General features: G+C 36.0%; 1 protein-coding gene across 5 annotated transcripts in view; it reads right to left on the bottom strand.

Moving 5' to 3' along the window:
- Tasp1 (taspase 1) overlaps positions 1-19,527 on the bottom strand; it is a 208,123-nt gene that overhangs the window by 165,137 nt on the left and 23,459 nt on the right. For all 5 annotated transcript variants that reach the window (XM_048348782.1, XM_048348785.1, XM_048348784.1 and 2 more), the window contains 2 exons: positions 7,196-7,316; positions 1,292-1,376 (listed from right to left, as the gene is read on the bottom strand). In XM_048348782.1, the coding sequence (XP_048204739.1) occupies positions 1,292-1,376; positions 7,196-7,316 (206 nt within the window). The remainder of the gene's footprint in view (positions 1-1,291; positions 1,377-7,195; positions 7,317-19,527) is intronic.

Raw genomic sequence — 19,527 nt, 5'->3', positions numbered from 1 at the left:
AAATGCAAACCAAACTTCTAGAGATAAACACAAAAATGTCAGAAATAAAATATAAACTGAATATGATTTGAAAGTGACTAGAAACTACAGGAAAATAATTAGTTAAAATTTAAACCATGGCAATAGAAACTTCAAAATGAAACAAAAAGAATTTTAAGAGCAAACAAATCATCAGTGATCTTTAGAACTACTGTAAGATGCTCCTTAACTTATAATGGGGTTATATCCTGATAAAATCGCAGTAATTGAGGATAGCCTATCCCTCCCTTTCCTCTCCATCTCTGTCTTATGCAACCTCTCCCCCATCACACTTCCAATGTGAAGACACAGCAAGAAGGCAGCCATCTGCAAGACAAGAAAAAAAGCCCTTACCAGAAACCAAATAGGCTAGATCTTTATATGAACTTCCCAACCTCTAGGTCTGAGATATAAATGCCTGCTGTTAAAACCACTCAATATAAGGTATTTTATCATGGTAGCTGGAGCAAACTTATATTAATATTAATCCATGTTATATGCAAATATCTATTTTTAATGCCACAAGGACTCTAATAAAATGACTAGAAAGCAATTTTCTAACCATTCATTCATAGATATTTAGATTGTTTACAGTTTTATACTCCACAAGCAATATTTTATGCTACATATCTTTACTTTTCAGTATTTTTCCAAAGGATGAGGCAAGAATTAAATATTTTTCACTATATAATCCACTGTGTCAACACAATTTACTTAAAATATCATCCTTTTCCCTAAAACTATGATAGATAAAATTTTCTTATATATAAAAATCTTATGGTCTTGCAATTCTATCCTAGAAATCTTTTAGGTTTTTAGTGAGATTAAAGACAAAGCATCGTCGATTACTAGTGCCAAACACAGGTTCAACAAGATTATTTACTATTTTCAATGTGCTTTTTATTCTGAGAAATATCCTCAAATCAATACTTTAGTGGGACTCCAATATGTAAGATACTTTTAAAGTTTAGCAATCAAATAATCCCAACTGGGCAACCAGCAAGAGCAAAATCTTCTCAAGAACCAACTACAAAGCTAAAACTTAACTCTGACCTCCTACGCTTTAATCCACAATATTCTATTCCATGTGGAAGCTTACCAAATGTACAAAATGTTCCAAGATCACAGAAGAAAGTATGCCTTACTTTCAAAGGCATGCTACTGCTGGTGTGTGCCCAACATCATTAGTCTTCTGTGGATTAAACAGCCTTCAAACACTGCATGCACCAAAGACCAAAGACACAAGAAAAGTCCAGAGGAACAAAGTAGTTACCAGGGAGGAATTCTTCCAGCCGAAAGCTTGCCCTTCTGTCCTTCACACAACAGTCTGTTTGCAACAGAGACTGGGTTCTTGATTCCTAGAAATAAAAATTGTCAGAAGAAGAAATTTTTTTAAATCTTCAAATTTTCATTCAATAAAACAAATTAAAACATTTTTGAAATTTTTTCACTTTCATGATATGTAATATCTAGTGGCCTCAAGAAAAAAATAACATATATATATACATATATGTTCATTTTGCTCCATGCCACAGCAACAAAAATTGAGTTTTAAATGCTAGATGTTTAAATTAGGTTCTTTTTTTAAAAAAGTTTTTACAATTAAAAAAGCATCAACTGAACATGTAACTTTCTCCTATTATCAAGGTTAAATAAATGTTCCAGGCACTAATTGACCATTTATTCTTTAAAGAATAAATATGATGCAAAGAAGAATCTTCAACTCAGATAGGGTACTTGGGAATGTGAGGGTGCATGCCTCAGAGCAGGAAGGTGCTCTGTAACTGAGTTATTCAGGGAAACAGAGGCTCAAGGCCAAGGGCATCTTGCACATGTATGTAAGCCCTCCATTCATAACTGAGGGGAGTTGATGCCTCACTGTGGTTTTGGTTTGAATTTCCCTGATGATCGGTGAGATCCAATGTTCTGTTGTACATTTTTTAATATCTTGTCTTGAAAAATGTCTATACCCACAAATATGTATAATTATGTGTAGATTATAAATAGTAATAAAATCCGAGATGGGGGAGAATGATGGAAAGGGTGACATTGATCAAGATGCATTGTACTCATAAACTGACATGTTAAATTGGAACTCTTTTTGTACAACTACTCAAACATAATAAAAATAAAGAAATAAAGTTTGAAAATAAAAATTTGAGAAAAAAAAAAATAAAGAAATAAAATAATAATACCAATTAAAAGGAATAAATATGATCCTAAACATGTTCAGATTTATCATGAAGAGGAAAAAAAGTGGGGAAAAGTAAACAAACCTCTGAAATCTCACCTATAGGGGAGAAAGAACTTCAATTGGAAAAGGACTTGTGGAAGAAGTCAAGTATATTGAAAATAGCCTAGTAGTTTATATAGTTTACACAGGGCAAAACAAATCAGTAAGTGAGATGGCCATGCTTGTCTCAGCAAATACCACCTCAGAAGACAACATGAATACAATAACATTGCTAGAATGACGATGCTAATAGCAAACATGATAATCATAATGATAAGACAAGACAATGAAAGTTATATAGTACCTAATAATGTGCCAGACCCAGCGCCAAACTCCGAAATGTATCAGATGATTTGTTTAACAGATCTCCCAGTTCTCTACTTATGTTTAGAAATCCTGTCTGATTAAGGAGGAAACATTTACACTGAGAGTTAAGTGATTGTCTCAAAGTCACAAAGATGAGATTGTAAACAGGCAACTAGTAACAGAGACCATACCCTTCACCATTAATCTACAGACTCTCTCTGTACACCATTCGTACAAAAAATCAGTAGAAGGATATGAAAAGACTACAACAACTTAAATTAAAACTACCAACAGGCCAGACATGGTAACACATACACTTGTAATCCTAGCACCCAGGAAAGCTAAGACGGGAGGATTATGAGTTCCAGACTAGCCCGGGCTACAAAGTGACATGTCACAAAATAAAACCAAAAACTAAAAGAGGCTACCAGTTTGACACAAAACAACATCAAATAGAATTTGATGTTGAAATTTAGCTAAATAACAAAACACTTTGCTCAAAAGAGGAAATGTCCAGAACTACAAACAGTTCTTTATATATTTTGGGACATGATTCAATTTTATAAGAACATTAATAATTACCAAAGTAAATTACACCTTCAAATCTATAAATTCACCATTACTATTAATCTTCAAAAGGATTTCTATGACACATGACAAGCTTATTCAGTGGGGAGAGAGGGACAACTCTGAAAGAAAATTCAAGAGGTCTTGACCCTTAGCCTACAGTAGTAGCAATCATAGTAGTCATAGCACTTGGAATGTTGAAGCAGAAAGATCATGAGTTCTAAGACAGCCTGGGCAATATATTGCATTAGGCCAATATGAGTTATGAAGCAAGAACATGTCTCAATTTTTTTTAAAGTGAAGTACAAAAGAAACTACTATTTCTTATTAAAATACTCATAGTCTGGGTACAAAATAGACAAACGCATCAATGGAACAGAATAAAATTAAAGTGTGTATTCAGATACTGTTATTTATATGTAATATAGAAAACATTTCAAATCAATAGGATAAGAATGCACTACACAAAAGACAGAAAACCAGGGTATAATGTATAGGAGTTAGCCGATGTCATAACCGCACTAGCCATCAGTTTAGTCCTTTTCAACTACAAATTCTCCCTTTGCCACTTGATCTACAAAAATCCCCTTTTTTATCTTTTGTGGAGGATATGAGTGGAGCCAAGGTCTTACTATAGAGCCCAGGCTGACTTTGAACTCACAATCCTACTTCAGCCTCCTCAGTGCTGGGATTATAGGTGTACACTACCAGGCTCAGTAATAAATATTTCCCTTGCCAGTGGCACAATGGCAAACTCGTCAGTAGAGGGCACTGGAGATACACTGTAGTAGAAAGGTAGCTGACTGGACCGTCTTCTGAAGACTACAGTTTCGTGTCCATTTGTCCCATATGGTTATCCCCAATGCTGGGTGGCTGTAGGGTGAAGCTTTCTCCAGGATTCAGCCACCACATGTTTTGTTCAGCTCCTGGTTGAGGAGCTGAGAGTCACATAAAGTCCCGGATCTTAATACCCTTGGTCTAACAGATCATACAGAAAGTGTTCCATGAGGCTTGTAAAAACCAAAAACGGAATCTTCATTCCATACAAACAAGGTTTAATTATAGTGCTTTTTAGATCTCTCTGTGCCCACCTATCAGCACAAACTCAGCTATGCACCACAGGATTCGTTCTTAACGTAACTGTGGACCAGTTCTAACCTGGATAATCCAGAAGGTTTCCTGCCATACAGTGGGCTGCAACAACTCCTGTTCTATAAAGTCTAAACCCAATTTCAAGTCTTTCTTTAGGTATTCTCCCTCTTTTCTAGGACACACTCTAAGTTCTTTCCCCATCTTTATATAGTTATTCTGCTATCTCTGCTTAAAAAATATTTATATTAAACTATTCCTATTTAAACTACTGTATAGTTTCTGCCTCCTAGTTTGATTCAGATATGAAACATTGGACAAACTACTAAATCTTGTGCTGGGCATAATTGTGAATACCTATAATCCCAGTACTCAGAAGGCTTAGGCAGGAGGATCTCAAATTCAAGGCCAGCCTGGACTACAGAGTGAGTTTCGGGTCAGCCTGAAACAGATCCATAATGAATCCTTCTTTCAAAAATAATAATAAATAAATATATTTGTGTATATATATATATACATTTGCTGGTGGCTCATAACCTACTATCCTAGATAAGTCAGGACGCTGAGATTGCTACTGCAATCCAACACTGCTATGACTCCACTGCAGCTTCTGCCATCTGCTCTTCCTGTTACCAGCTCAGCCCACTCTACTAATGACAAGATCAGAAGTAGACAGGAAAAAAAAAAATTTATTCAAGAAAAGCCTTTTAGGGGCTGAGGATATGGCCTAGTGGCAAGAGTGCTTGCCTCGTATACATGAGGCCCTGTGTTCAATTCCCCAGCACCATATATACAGAAAATGGCCAGAAGTGGCACTGTGGCTCAAGTGGCAGAGCACTAGCCTTGAGCAAGAAGAAGCCAGGGACAGTGCTCGGGCCCTGAGTCCAAGCCCCAGGACTGGCCAAAAAAAAAAAAAAAAAAAGAAAAGAAAAGCCTTTTACCTGGCTAGCTATTACAACTCAGTGGGCAGACAGCACAGAATGGTGTCACCAGATGATTTAGAAAGTGAACAGAACCTGTTATTATAAACAAAAAGTGGGATGTGGCAAGGGTGTGCATACCAATCACAGGCCTTTAGGGGACTACCAGGAGAAATGCTCCCTCTCTGGTCTGAGAGAAAATGCTGTAATGGCAAAAAAAGATCTGACTTCAACTGTCTTAAACCATATGAAATGCTTCCTAATGTCTAAGTTGTGCATCAGTAGCAAGTAGCTGTGATTGTTATGTAGCTTCTGCAAGGAGTGGATGGATTGTTCAAAACAACCATGCTGGCATGACAGCAATACAGACAGCTGCTTGGTGGATAGTTCTCCACACAAGGTTATCAGGGTTTCAGAGAAGGGTCTTACAACTGTCAACTAGGGAGTCAAATTACCTTGGCCCCCAATATCTTACTTTATTTAAAAGAAAAATAAATACTAAAAGAGATGTCACAATAAAATATTATTAATATTCACAGTGATCTAACAGCATTTAATTAATGCTCTACTAACAACTGAATACTCTTGGGGAAAGTTGGGCTGTTTCTTCTGCCTCCTACCTAGGTATGTGTTTTTATTTCGCTACCCTTTGTATGTTATATGTTTATCCTAGGAAGGTGTGTGTGTAGGTAGATAGATAGACATCTGTCTATAGCTGCATAAATACATACATTATAAAAATTCATGAAACTAGCACATTTAACACCGGAAATTTATAAAAAAAAAATTGGATAAATCTGGGGCTGTGAATATGGCCTAGTGGTAAAAGCTTGCCTCGTATATATGAAGCCCTGGGTTCGATTCCTCAGCACCACATATATAGAAAAAGCCAGAAGTGGCGCTGTGGCTCAAGTGGTAGAGTGCTAGCTTTGAGCAAAAAGAAGCCAGGCCCTGAGTTCAAACCCCAAAACTGGCAAAAAAAATAATAATAATAATAATTGGATAAATCTTTTATATATAAATGTGGAAACGAAATCTCCTACATATTCTATTTTTAAAGTGTCAGACTGGATGCCAGTGGCTCATGCCTTTAATCCTGGTCCTCATGAGGCTAAGATCTGAGCAGGGAAGTCCATGAGACTCTTATCTCCAACTAATCAGTAAAAAACAAAAGTGGAGCTGTGGCTCAAGTCGCAGAGCATTAGCCTGAGCACAAAAGCTAGGGGACAGAACCCAAAACCTGAGTTCAAGCACCATACCAGAAAAAAAAATTAAGTTTCATAATAATATAGTTATTTATAATAAACAATAAATAGCCAGATTCACAAAATAAAACTAATTTCTATTATATAAATATACTGGTAAAAAGGATTCAATTTTAAGTTTAAACCCACAGAAAATAATGGGATAAAAAGCAAAGAATTAGAAGATCAAAGGTAAATTTTATTTATAAGATCTGAAAATTGTTAATAAAAGTGTTCATGTTTCAAACTTCAAAATTAATATGATATTCTAAATCAAATGTTAAATGTCTCAAACCTCTTGAGGTGATAAAGGAAAAGAAACTAATTCTAACCAAACTTAGGCATAAGTTTCATTGTTCCTTTTCTTGTTTTACAGTGCTAGAAATCAAAACCAACACCTCATCCATGCTACCAACAGGACTACATCTCCAGCCTTTGCTGTTTTCTATAAAATTATTCATAGCTAATGTTTTATTATTCATTTTTTGATTGATTGATTGATTGATTGTCAGTCCTGGGGTTTCAACTTAGGGCCTGGAAACTGTCCCTGAGTTTCTTTTGCTCAAGGCTAACACTCTACCACATGAGCCATAATGTCACTTCTCGCTTCTTCTGTTTATGTGGTTCTGAGGAATCAAACCCAGAGCTGCATGCATGCCAGGCAAACACTCTACCACTAAGCCACATTCCTAGCCCAAGTTTTATATTTTAAATGCAATAAAAAAATTGTTTTCAACACTACTTCCAGCAAGAATGATTTTTAAAACTGAACTAAGTCCTTAGAAGGCGGGAAATGAGGTATTATAATGCCCACATACCACTCAGTGCTCCAACTGCTCCAAAATTTAAAGATTTTCCATCCATAATGCTGGCATCACACTCAATTTCCCCTAAGAGATTTAAATTAGATCCCATTCCTGCATTTGTAAAAGGAGAATCCTAAAAGACAAAAACAAAAATTAAATGTCATTAGGCTTTTTAAGTCAGAATTAATATTAATGCTTCATAAACTTTTCTAAAACCTAGGTGAGAAAATATTCCATTGTATGATGCCAGTACTACCTTGATAAGAAGACAAAAATAACATGAAGAAAGAAATCTAAGGACAAATATACTTCGTAAATATCAACACAAAAATCACCAAGGAAAACCAACAAACCAAGTCCAATACATTATGAAAATAATTTATATCATGAACCAGAGGGATGACAGGAAAGTAAGATTGGTTTAATATCTAAATAATTAATTGATGCAATATCCCATGTTAATAAAAGACAAGGCAATCAAGAGCTAAGATTCTGATCAATGGTGAAAGACTAAGATGTCTTTCTCATCACTTCTATTTAACAGTACACACACACACACACACACACACACACACACACACGTGCGCGAAGGTGCAAAACAACTAGACAAAGAGCAGCTAGATTAGAAAGAACTAAAGTCACTACCTGAAAATGACAGTCTTATATACAAAAGGAGAACCTTCAGAACTCCATTACAAGAATATTAGTTCTAATATGTTCAGTATGGTTACAGGATACACAATCAATACAAACACGATTACGTTTGCATACATTACAATGAAAAATCTAAAAATAAAAATCAGAAAATAATCCACTTATCTCAGGAGGAGGAAATGAAAGGGTTACAGTTCAAGGTAAGCCAAGATCAAAACAAAAAAAAAAAATTGTAGCAAGACTTTATCTAAAAAAACAAGCTAGATATGGGACACATGTCCATAACCCCAAGTACTCAGAAGGTGGAGGTAAGAGACTTCAGCAAAGCACAGACTCTGTCTGAAAACTAAATTACAAAGCCAAAGGGAATACAGACTCAAGAATTAAAGATTTGCTGCCCATAGTAAACTCTGACAATGACTCACACCTACAGACCTAGCTACTCAAGAGGCTGAGAGTAGAGCATTATAATTGGGAGCCATCCTGAGCAGATTCTCTCTAATTAACCAGCAAAATGCCATGCTGGAGGTGGAATTGAAGTGTAGAGAGACAACCATAAACAAGAAAGCAAAACAAGAGTGCAAGATAGGAAAAGGAAAAGAAAAAAGAAAGATGAGTAAGACATATACACTAAAAAAATATTTTTTTAAATGTCAAAATTACACTGTTAAAGGAAAGGACAGCTCATGCAAATGGATCAGAAGACTTAAGAGTGTTACACTGTCAATAATTTCCTAAATTGATCTCTTTCTATACAATCCTTTAGCATATTTAGTTGCCATTTTTTGGCAGAAATTGACCAACTAGTCCTAAAATTTATATGGAAATTCAATAAAAAATAGATAGCCAAAACAATGTTGGAAAAAACAGAATTGGAAGATTCACATTTGTATGTTTGCAACTTAGAATTATCAATAGACAGGCTTATCAATCATTACCGCAGAATTGAGAATCCAGAAAAGAAAAACCTTACATGTATTTTCAATTAATAAAGGATGTCAAAACAATTAAGAAAGGATAGCCTTTTCAATAAATAGGGCTGAGACAACTGGCTAGCCATGTTAGACTTCTATACAAAAATTACTCAAATTTCACTCAAAGTAGATTAAAAAAAACCCAACTATAAAAGCTAAAACTAAAATTTTTAGAAGTAATATAAGGGGAAATATGCATTACCTTGAATTAGACAATGGTTTCTTATATTTGACATTAAAAGAAGCCAAAGGGGGAAAAAACTAGATAGATTGGCTATAATCAAAATGTAAAACTTTTGTATTTTTAAAGCATGAGGAAAAAACTGCAAATCATATAAATGATGAGAGGCTTGTATTCAGAATTTAAAAAAAAAACCTTGTATAACTCTAAAATTAAAAGTCACAATTTAAAATGGGTAAATTATATAAATAAACACTTCTACAAAGAAGATATATAAATAACTATCAAGCACATGAAAAGATGCTCAAAGTCATTTGTCATCAGAGAAAGGCAAATCAAAACCACAATGAAATACTACTTCACACCCACAGGATGGCTATAATTAGACAGATAATAACACATGCTGGCAATGATATGGAAAAATGAAAAGCCTCATACACTGCTAAGGGGGATGTAAAATGGCACAGCCAGTTTGGAAAACATCTGGCAGGTCTTCAAAAAGTTAAACATAGAGTTACCATTTGACCCAACAATTCAACTTGTATACTCAAGGAAAATGAAAACATATGTCTACATAAAACATGTATATGAATATTTAAAGTAGCATCATTCATCAATACCAAAAAGTAAAAACAATTAAATGCCCATCAACTGATAAAACATAAATTGTTTTATATCTATACAGTGGAGTACTAATAGTAATAAAATGTTGTGATACAATATGAAAAATCTTTGAAAGAGTTGTTAAAATTATGTATGTTAAGTGAAATAAATCAGACACAAAAGACCATGCACTAGAGTACTTCATTTACATTTAAAAATCCAAGAAAGGCAAATCCATAAAGCATATTAGGGACTGCGAAGGACAAGGAAAGAAGAGGCATGGAGAAAAACTGCTAATATGTATTATATATCATTTTGGCATCTGGAAAACAAACTAAAATTAGATGATGATGATGGTTGTAGAACACTGTAATCTAGAATACTGGTAATCTAAGGATTACCAAATACTCAAAATCATCTACAAACTTCACCAGCTCCCTAGAATTCTTCCATATCCAAGAAAAATAGACCATGACATTGACATAATTGAAAATATGAACATACAATGTAAGCAAAACTGTCAGGGATAAGAGACCAGCACTCAAAATAAGACCCCAGGGAAAACATAAGAAAAAAAATGTTGTATAATTAAATTGAAAGTAATTAATTAATTGAAAATAATTAAATTCAAGAGGAAATGACCGGGGCTGGGAAGACGGCCTAGTGGCAAGAGTGCTTCCCTCACGTACATGAAACCCTGGCTTCAATTCCCCAACACTACAAATATAGAAAATGGCCAGAAGTGGTGCTGTGGCTCAAGTGGCAGAATGCTAGCCTTGAGCAAAAAGAAGCCAGGGACACTGCTCAGGCCGAGTTCAAGCCCCAGGACTGACAAAAAAAAAAAAGAAAAAAAAAAAGAGGAAATAACTAACTATGAAATACAAAGGATTAACAATAGGTTTCTAGGAAGATAGAAAATGAAAGCCTCCATCAAGAATACTGTTGAGACACAGGCACCAGTGGCTTACATCTGCAATCCTAGCTACTCAGCAGGCTGAGACTGAGGATCAGGGTTCGAAGCTAGCCCAGGCAGGAAAGCCCATAAGAGTCTTATCTCCAATAAACTACTCAGAAAAAGCTGGAAGTGAGCTGTAGCTCAAATGGTAGAACACTAGCCTTGAGCAAAAAAGCAGATCAGGAACAGGGCCCAGACCCAGAGTTCAAGCACCAGGACTAGCAAAAAAACAAAGAATACTGTCGAGCTGGGTTGAATTATAATCTCCCCTTACCCCTTATGTGTCTTCCTAATAGTTTTCCACTCAATGACCTTCATCCTGCTTCGTGATTACAAATGTCTACCTGAGCATTCTATATGTAGTCAACTTCAATCTCTGTCTGCAAAATCTGCAAAATCACTTATCAGTACTCATTATATCTATAGCAATAGTTGCCCCATTAAATAAAGTCTGGATTAGGTTTCACAAATGCAATGAATCTTTTTAAAAATACTAGTCACTAGGAAAATGCAAATAAAAACCACCAGATGCCCCTGTACAACCAATAAAATAAAAGAGACTGAAAAAAAGTGGAGCAATTTCATACATGTACAGTAAGAATGTAAATGAAAAACAGTTTAGCAAATTTTGTTAAAGATAAGCATATACTTACCATACAACCAGCCATTCTGTGTGTGTGTGTGTGTGTGTGTGTGTGTGTGTGTGTGTGTGTGTGTGCGCGCGCAGGTTCTAGGGCTTGAACTTGGGGCCTAGGTACTGTCCCTGAACTTTTTTGCTCAAGACTTATGATCTATCACTTGAGCCACTGGCTTTTTAGGTGCTTAATTGGGGATTAAGAGTATCATAGAATTTCTTGCCTAAAGTGGCTTCAAACCACAATTCTGAGATCTCAGCCTCCTGAGTAGCCTTACCAGTGTGAGTCAACAGTGCCCAGCATCAGTTCTATTCTTTATATATTTAAGAGATGAAAGCTCCTATCTACATAAAAATTTGATATAAATGTTCATATCAGTTTATTCATAACAGCCTAAAACTGGAAACAACCCAAATCAAATGTCCAACAACTGCTAAATGAATAAACAAATTCGTATGTGTCAAAACTCATTAAATTATTAAATTTCAGTTTAATATTGATGGATTTTGTTTTGGAAGTAAATGATACTTCCACATTAGCTCTTAGGAGATGCAGGCAGGAGGATCAGGAGTTTAATGTAAAGTGCCTGGACTACATAGTAAGACCTTATCTCAAAAGAAGTCAGAAAATCAGCAAATTTTAAAGTATTATGTACATTATAAGGAGAAAGTAGGGTGTTAGTATATGTCAAGTAATAGGTATACAGCTTTCTTACCAGTTTCATGGAAGTAATCAATGGTGTTTTTAAAGTTTGTCAGGACCGATTACACCCCTGCTCAAAACCTTTCAATTGTTTTTTATATCAAAACTAAAATCCAAAATCCTAATTTCCAAGAATCATAAGGTCCTGTAAAATTTGATCCCTCCTTCCTCTTATAACTTGCCATCTTCTACCCTCCTCTCTTACCGAACAGGAGCCAGAACTGCAGTTCCCTGAGCATAAAAAGAATGACTCTAGCTCATGACCTTTGTTATAGTTGTTCATTCAGTCCTTTGAAATAATTAAGATAAGCAGGTGATGCAATGAGAGAAAAAGGTCAGTAAGGCCATAAGCCAGTAAAGCCTGTGCACCAGTAGATTATGACTCAGCAGGCTGTGATCTGAGATCAAAGCCAGATGCTCAGGTAGAAAAGTCTGTGAGAACCTTATCTCCAGTTAATCAAACATATACACAAAAAACAGAAGTGGAGTTACGGCTTAGGTGTAGAGTGACAACTTTGAGCAAAAAAGCTAAGAGATAGTACCCAGTTCCTGAATTCAGGCCCCGAGTTCAAGGCCCAGAATCTTCAGGAAAATATAAAATGTGTAAATATACATGTACACCATGTCTAAATAACAATATCCTCTGGTGACAAGTATTATAAGAAAAAATAAAGTCAGATAAGTATGTTTTTCTTTTGACCAGGATGTCTCCTAGTCTCTTCACATAGCTTTCTCCCTCATTTCAGTCATTTCTGCTCTAATGACTTACAATTAGAGGATTACTCTCTTACTATTTTAAGTAGAATAGCATTTTCCCAGCATTCCTCAATAATTTTCGTCTTACTTGTTTTACTTTTCTTAATAACTGTTTCCCCAACTTGATATTATGCATATTTTTATTTGTATAGTTCTTCTATAGGAATAAACCCTATAACATTACTTTTTTAAGTATTGTATCCCTGTGTCTAAAGCAATGCTTAGCACATGTCAGGTATTCAATAAACATTTGTAGAATGAGTGAATAGCAATTCATTATCATCATATATAAGCAGAATTGATTATTATGAACTAGAATCCCTTAAGCAAGCTGATGTGTTCTAATTCTTACAGAGTATTCTCAGAGAAAAAAGTCAGAGAAACGTAATGGAATGTTCAGAATCTTTTCTTGATTTAAACAAGAGAAACATGTCTTGGTTTTGGTTACTGTACCTTAGATACTGGGGAAAAGTTATAAAGAAATGGTACCATTTTAAGAAACTTTTATGTAAGTGTAAAAGTAGATCAAAATAAAATGTTAATTTTTTTTTTCCAGTCCTGGGCCTTGGACTCAGGGCCTGAGCACTGTCCCTGGCTTCTTTTTGCTCAAGGCTAGCACTCTGCCACTTGAGTCACAGCGCCACTTCTGGCCATTTTCTGTATATGTGGTGCTGGGGAATCAAACCCAGGGCCTTATGTATATGAAGCAGGCACTCTTGCCACTAGGCCATATCCCCAGCCCTAAAATGTTAATTTTAAAAACAGAAATAAAATAAACTCAGATAACAGTAAAGATTAAAAGCATGGGCTGGGGATATAGCCTAGTGGCAAGAGTGCCTGCCTCGGATACACGAGGCCCTAGGTTCAATTCCCCAGCACCACATATACAGAAAACGGCCAGAAGCGGCGCTGTGGCTCAAGTGGCAGAGTGCTAGCCTTGAGCGGGAAGAAGCCAGGGACAGTGCTCAGGCCCTGAGTCCAAGGCCCAGGACTGGCCAAAAAAAAAAAAAAAAAAAAAAAAAGCAAAATATTTTAAGTTTACTTGTAACCTTTACAGGAGGCAACATTTGTAGAAAGTGAGATCCCTCTGAAGGAAGGGGTGACAAGGCTAAGAGGCAAGTGAGGAGCTCCTGATACTGACCCAACATGACATGGAAGCTCTGTCCTTTAACGAAATCTGGGAACCCCATGCCAAAACAAAGATCTACAAAGCAGGACTCTTTCACTATAAACCACAACCTGTATTATCCATTTTGATTTTCTTTGCTGAAAGCATAAAATAAAACAAGAACTGCCTGCAAGGCTATAGGGTACTGCAACTCTGGGGATATCTTATGTAACTTACATTAACAGTTCAAAGAGATGCAAACACTTTGTTTGGAAATGCTGGGCAAAAACTTAACTGGCACACTGTAAGATCATTTTAGATATGATGATCTATGTTTTCCCACTTTTCCATCTTCCTTTAAAAAGTAGACATTAATAGGAAATTACTTTGTCACTCTGCTGCAAATTCACCAAACCTATCACTAGAGGAATGAAATACTGAATGTCTTACAATATACTACTACTATTCAAAACTAAGTATACTCTCAAAATTATTTTAAATTATTTCCTTCACAAACAGGTAGCTTTATTTATATTAAAGTGATGAGAAAGGAGCATAATTTGTGAAACTAATTTTCTTGAATTATTTCCAATGAGCGTCATAAGGGTGGGTTGGGGATATAGCACAATGTACAAGAACCTAAGCTAAATCCCCAGAACCACATTTTTTTTTTTTTTTTGGCCAGTCCTGGGCCTTGGACTCAGGGCCTGAGCACTGTCCCTGGCTTCTTCCCGCTCAAGGCTAGCACTCTGCCACTTGAGCCACAGCGCCGCTTCTGGCCGTTTTCCGTATATGTGGTGCTGGGGAATCAAACCCAGGGCCTCGTGTATCCAAGGCAGGCACTCTTGCCACTAGGCTATATCCCAAGCCCAGAACCACTTTTTTTTAAAGGAATAAAAATAGTATGTGTACTCCAGATTATTAGAGCCTTTTTCAACTTAATACTAGAAAATGCAATATATCTTACCTAACACTATATCTCCTAAGAATTATTCATTCCGTGCCATTTCATCATCAATTTTCACTATTTATAAAATGATTGGAGGCCAATAAGATTGAATTACTAACTCAAATACTATTTGAGGATTTTTTAGCAGCTAATTAAGTTCAAATTTTCAATAGCTAAATGGTTGAAAGATTTCCAATTTAGACTCCTTTGTGGTGGCATAGGTTAAGATTCATTTATTCAACAAATATTTATTGGGCACTTATGTGCCAAGCAATGCTTTTCTAATTCAGGCTTTGTAGACCACACAGTCAATGTTTCAACTACTCAACTCTGCTATTGTGGCCTAACAGCAGCCAGAGAAAATACACAAATGAATAACTATGGCTGTGTTCCAGTAAAACTTCATTTTGTAAACTGAAATTAGGATTTCATATAATCTTCTGATGCCATGAAATATTAGGTCTCTTGATTTTTCTCAATCATTAAAAAATAAAACAAAAAATCATTAGGAATTTACAAGCGATTAAAAAACAGGCAGAACTATTAGGCTTTCTGGCCAGTTTGTCATGACTTTTTTTGAAATCTTGGGGGTACAACAGTAAACAAAACAAGGAAGAACATCCTGGCCTGCATGTAGCCTCAATTCCAGCTTCAGGAAATAAGAAATTAAGTTCAGGGGCTCAGGAGGTACTTCAATGGAAGAGTGCATGCTCACATGCTCAAACCCCTAGATTCAATCCCCAACACCAGAAAAGAAAAAAGGTAAAAGAGAAGGGCTGGGAATGTGGCTTAGAGTATTTGCCTAGCATGCATGATGCCCTGGGTTCAATTCTTCAGAACCAAATAAACAGAAAAGGCTGGAAGTGGCACTGTGGATCTAGTAGTAGAGTGCTAGCCTTGAGCAAAAAGAAGCTCAGGGACAGTGCCCAGGCCCTGAGGTCAAGCATCCGGATGGGCATGAGAGAGAGAAAGAGAGAGAAAGAGAAAGAGAGAGACAGAGACAGAGAGAGAAACAGAGAAAGAGAGAAAGAGAGAAGGAATGGAAGGGAGAGAGGGAGAGAAGAAGAAGAGAGAAAAGGAAGAAGAAGGAAGGAAGGAAAGGAAGGAAGGAAGGAAGGAAGGAAGGAAGGAAGGAAGGAAGGAAGGAAGGAAGGAAGGAAGGAAGGAAGGAAGGAAGGAAGGAAGGAAAGAAGGAAGGAAGGAAGGAAGGAGAGGGAGGGAGGGAGGGAAGCCCTTTGGTATCCATAGATTGGTTTTAGGATACACTTTGTTCTCCTCCCCCTGCCCCCCCCCCCGCCATCTCTCTGTCTCTCTTTGTCTCTTTCTCGCTTTGTGTGTGTCTATTTCTCTCCTCTGTCTTCTTTTTCCTCTCTATCATCTCTCTTCTCTCATAACCTCTCTGTCTCTCACACATTACACACACAGAGAAAACAAAATATATGCATGCTCAATACCTCATACAAAATGGCATAAAGGCTAGGGATATAGCTCAGTGGTGGAGAACATGCTTAGTATGCATGGGACCTGGGTTCAATTTTTTTAAGTATGTGAATATTCCATGATACATATTTGTCAGGCATGGGAACATATATTTATAATGCCACCATTCAGAGGCTGAGAATTATGATTTTCTAGGCCAGCCTGCTACATCCCACATTCCAAACTAGCCTGGACTACACTGTGAGATTCTATTGCAAAGAAAAAAAAATCTTTTAATAAAATGACATAGTATTTGAACATAACCCATATACCTCCTCCTATATCCTATGTCTCTAGAATGCTTATAATATATAATATATGTGGCTGGGAATATGGCCTAGTGGTAGAGTACTTGACTCGCATACATGAATCCCTGGGTTCGATTCCTCAGCACCACATATGTAGCAAAAGCCAGAAGTGGTGCTGTAGCTCAAGTGGTAGAGTGCTAGGATTGAGCAAAAAGAAGCCTGAGTTAAAGCTCCAGGACTGACAAGCAAACAAACAAACAAAACACATAATATAATTTAAATGCTCTGAAAATAGTTGCTACATAGTATCTTTTAGGCAATGATAATAATCAAATCATCTATATTCAGTACAGTCCCAATTGTTTTTGGACTATTTTCATTTTGTGTGGATACAAAGATGCTAGATACTGACTACATTGGGTAGCTTATAGATAGACAGCAGTAAATACAATACAATGCTCAAAAATTCAAAAGGATGGAAAATAGGTTATGGTCAGAACGCTATAAAGAGGAGACTATAGAAACTATAAGACTAAAAAGAGACTATAGAAACTAAAAGACTATAGAGCTATTCATAAGTTTTTTTTAGTTTTTTTGCATAAATTCAAGATTATCGAAGTGTATTAATAGTCACTATCCAGGACACATTAAAAAAAAAAAAACTCCTTCAACTTTCAACAATCCATTTTTTTTTCTTTTTCTTTTCCTTTTTTTGCCAGTCTTGGGGCTTGGGCTCAGGGACTAAGCACTGTCCCTGGCTTCCTTTTTGCTCAAAGCTCTACCACTTGAGCCACAGCGACACTTCTGGCTTTTTCTGTTTATGTGATGCTGAGGAATCAAATCCAGGGCTTCTTGCATGCAAGGTGAGCACTCTACCACTAAGCCATATTCCCAGCTCAACAATCCAATTTTTTTAATGGGCAAAAAACTCAAATATATATATGTATATATATACATATCTATGTATATATATATATATACATATATATATATAATGGCCAGTGAGCGATTTGTTCAACATCATTGCCATTGGAGAAATGAAAATCAAAACCATAATGAGGTTCCACTCCTTCCCACAAAGATAACCATCAAAAAATAAAATAACAAGTTTGATAAGCATATAGAAAAATTACAATTTCTGCATATTATTGCTGGGAAAACAAAATGGCTTGTTTGGTTGCTGTGGTTATGAGTTTGGTGGTTCCACTGAAAGTTAATAAATATGTAATCACATATGTTCCAGAAATCCTAATAGATATATACCCAAAAGAGATGAAAACAAAAACTCAAATGTCTATGCAGGAATGTTCACAAAAACAGTATTCATTACCCACAAAAAGGAGGGAAAAAATCTCATCAATGGATAAAGGGATTACTTTATATACATGAGCAATATTGAATATGCCTCCAAAAAAAAGGAATTAAGTACTGATACACAAAAAACATGAATGGGCCTCAAAAACATTACATTGAGTGAAAAGGGTTACATAATGTTAGGTATGATTCCACCTGGCGCCATTGGCCCACACCTGTAATCCAAGCTACTCAAGAGGTTGAACTCTGAGGATCCAGGTTGGAAGCCAGCCCCCCCAGGAAAGTCCATGAGACTCTTATCTCCAAAGCTGGCTGTGAACTTTGGCTCCTGTAGTAAAGTGCTATTAGCCTTGGGGGTGGGGGAGAGGGAGGTGTTGAAGCTCAGGGATAGTCCTCAGGTCTTGTTTTCATATCCTAGTACAGGCACCAAAAGAAATAACAAAAAGACAAAGGTATGATTCTACTTGTGTGAACTACCCAGAATAGATACATCCATACAGACAGCAATAAGAGGATTGCCAGGAGACAGAAGTGAGGTCTAGTAAGTAATTGCTTAATAAATGATGTTTCCCTGAGGAGATATATTTAGAACAAGATAGAAAAACATCTATAAAAAACATCTATAAACACTTTAGAACTACAAAAATTACTCTATTTTAAATAATTTTATTACATGTTCTTTACCTTAATTAAACAAATAAAGGCAAATACAAAGCTATTATTCCATTTATGTAAAGTTCTAAAATGGGCAAGATGAATAATAGATTAATGGATAAGATTAATAATAGGTCAAAATAGGTATTTCTTTGAGGAACTCTGTAAAGAACTGGAAATTTTTTTCCCAAATCTGAGTTCTCATGAGTTTTCATTCTGAAAAATTCCTGGGGCTGTCCCTCTACAACATTATACTTTTCTGCATGTATACTACGCTTACTAATGTTTTTAAATTATAATGTAATCATTTTAAATCAAAGATTAATTGAAATTTTTACTTATTACCACGGTGGGTCCAAAAGATCTATCTTTATTATTTCTTATGACTTCATATATCTATAGATCAAAATAAAAGAAATGGAAATCCCCATTCTTCATCCCAGAGTCTCACTCAGGTCATTGTGAGTTGAACTAGGAAATCCTTCTAGACATCCACTCTCAACTTGACCATGTCCCACTCCTTTTGCTTTTAGGTATTTTGTTTGTTTTGTTTATTTTGTTTGTTTTTTGTTTTGTTTTCAGACAGAATCTCACCCTAGCTGATCTCAAACTGCAATCCTCCCACCTCCTCCTGAGTATCTGGTATGCACTATCACACTTGACTTTTTTGAGATAGTCTTATTCATGTATGCCCAGACTGGCCTAGCATCACAATCCTCCTATCTCCACCTCAAAAGTAGCCACGATTACAGACACACACTATCATCCCTGCAGCATTTATTTTTCTTAATTAATTCATTCATTTTTTATTGTCAAGGTGAAGTACAGAGGGGTTACAGTTACATACATAAGGTAGTGAGTACATTTCTTATCCAACTTGATACCCCCTCCCTCAATTTTCTCCCACCTTCTCTCCTCACCTATTCCCCCACAGTTGTACAATTAGTTTACAAAATATTGTCTTGTAAGTATTGCTATTGCATTGCTTTGCCTTTTACCCTTTGTCTCACCATTTTAATGTTCCTCTTCCCTTCCCTAATTCAGAAAGACATTTATAAAATATGCAGGGTACCAGAATCAAATACAGTGACAATGGGGGCTAAATCATAGGGAAGATAAAAAGAGAAAAAAA

This window comes from Perognathus longimembris, chromosome 6, assembly GCF_023159225.1.
Source record: "Perognathus longimembris pacificus isolate PPM17 chromosome 6, ASM2315922v1, whole genome shotgun sequence".
In the NCBI taxonomy this organism is placed as follows: Eukaryota; Metazoa; Chordata; class Mammalia; order Rodentia; family Heteromyidae; genus Perognathus; species Perognathus longimembris.
The sequence above is the reverse complement of the archived record's forward strand: the minus strand, read 5'-3'. Positions and strand labels throughout refer to the sequence as shown.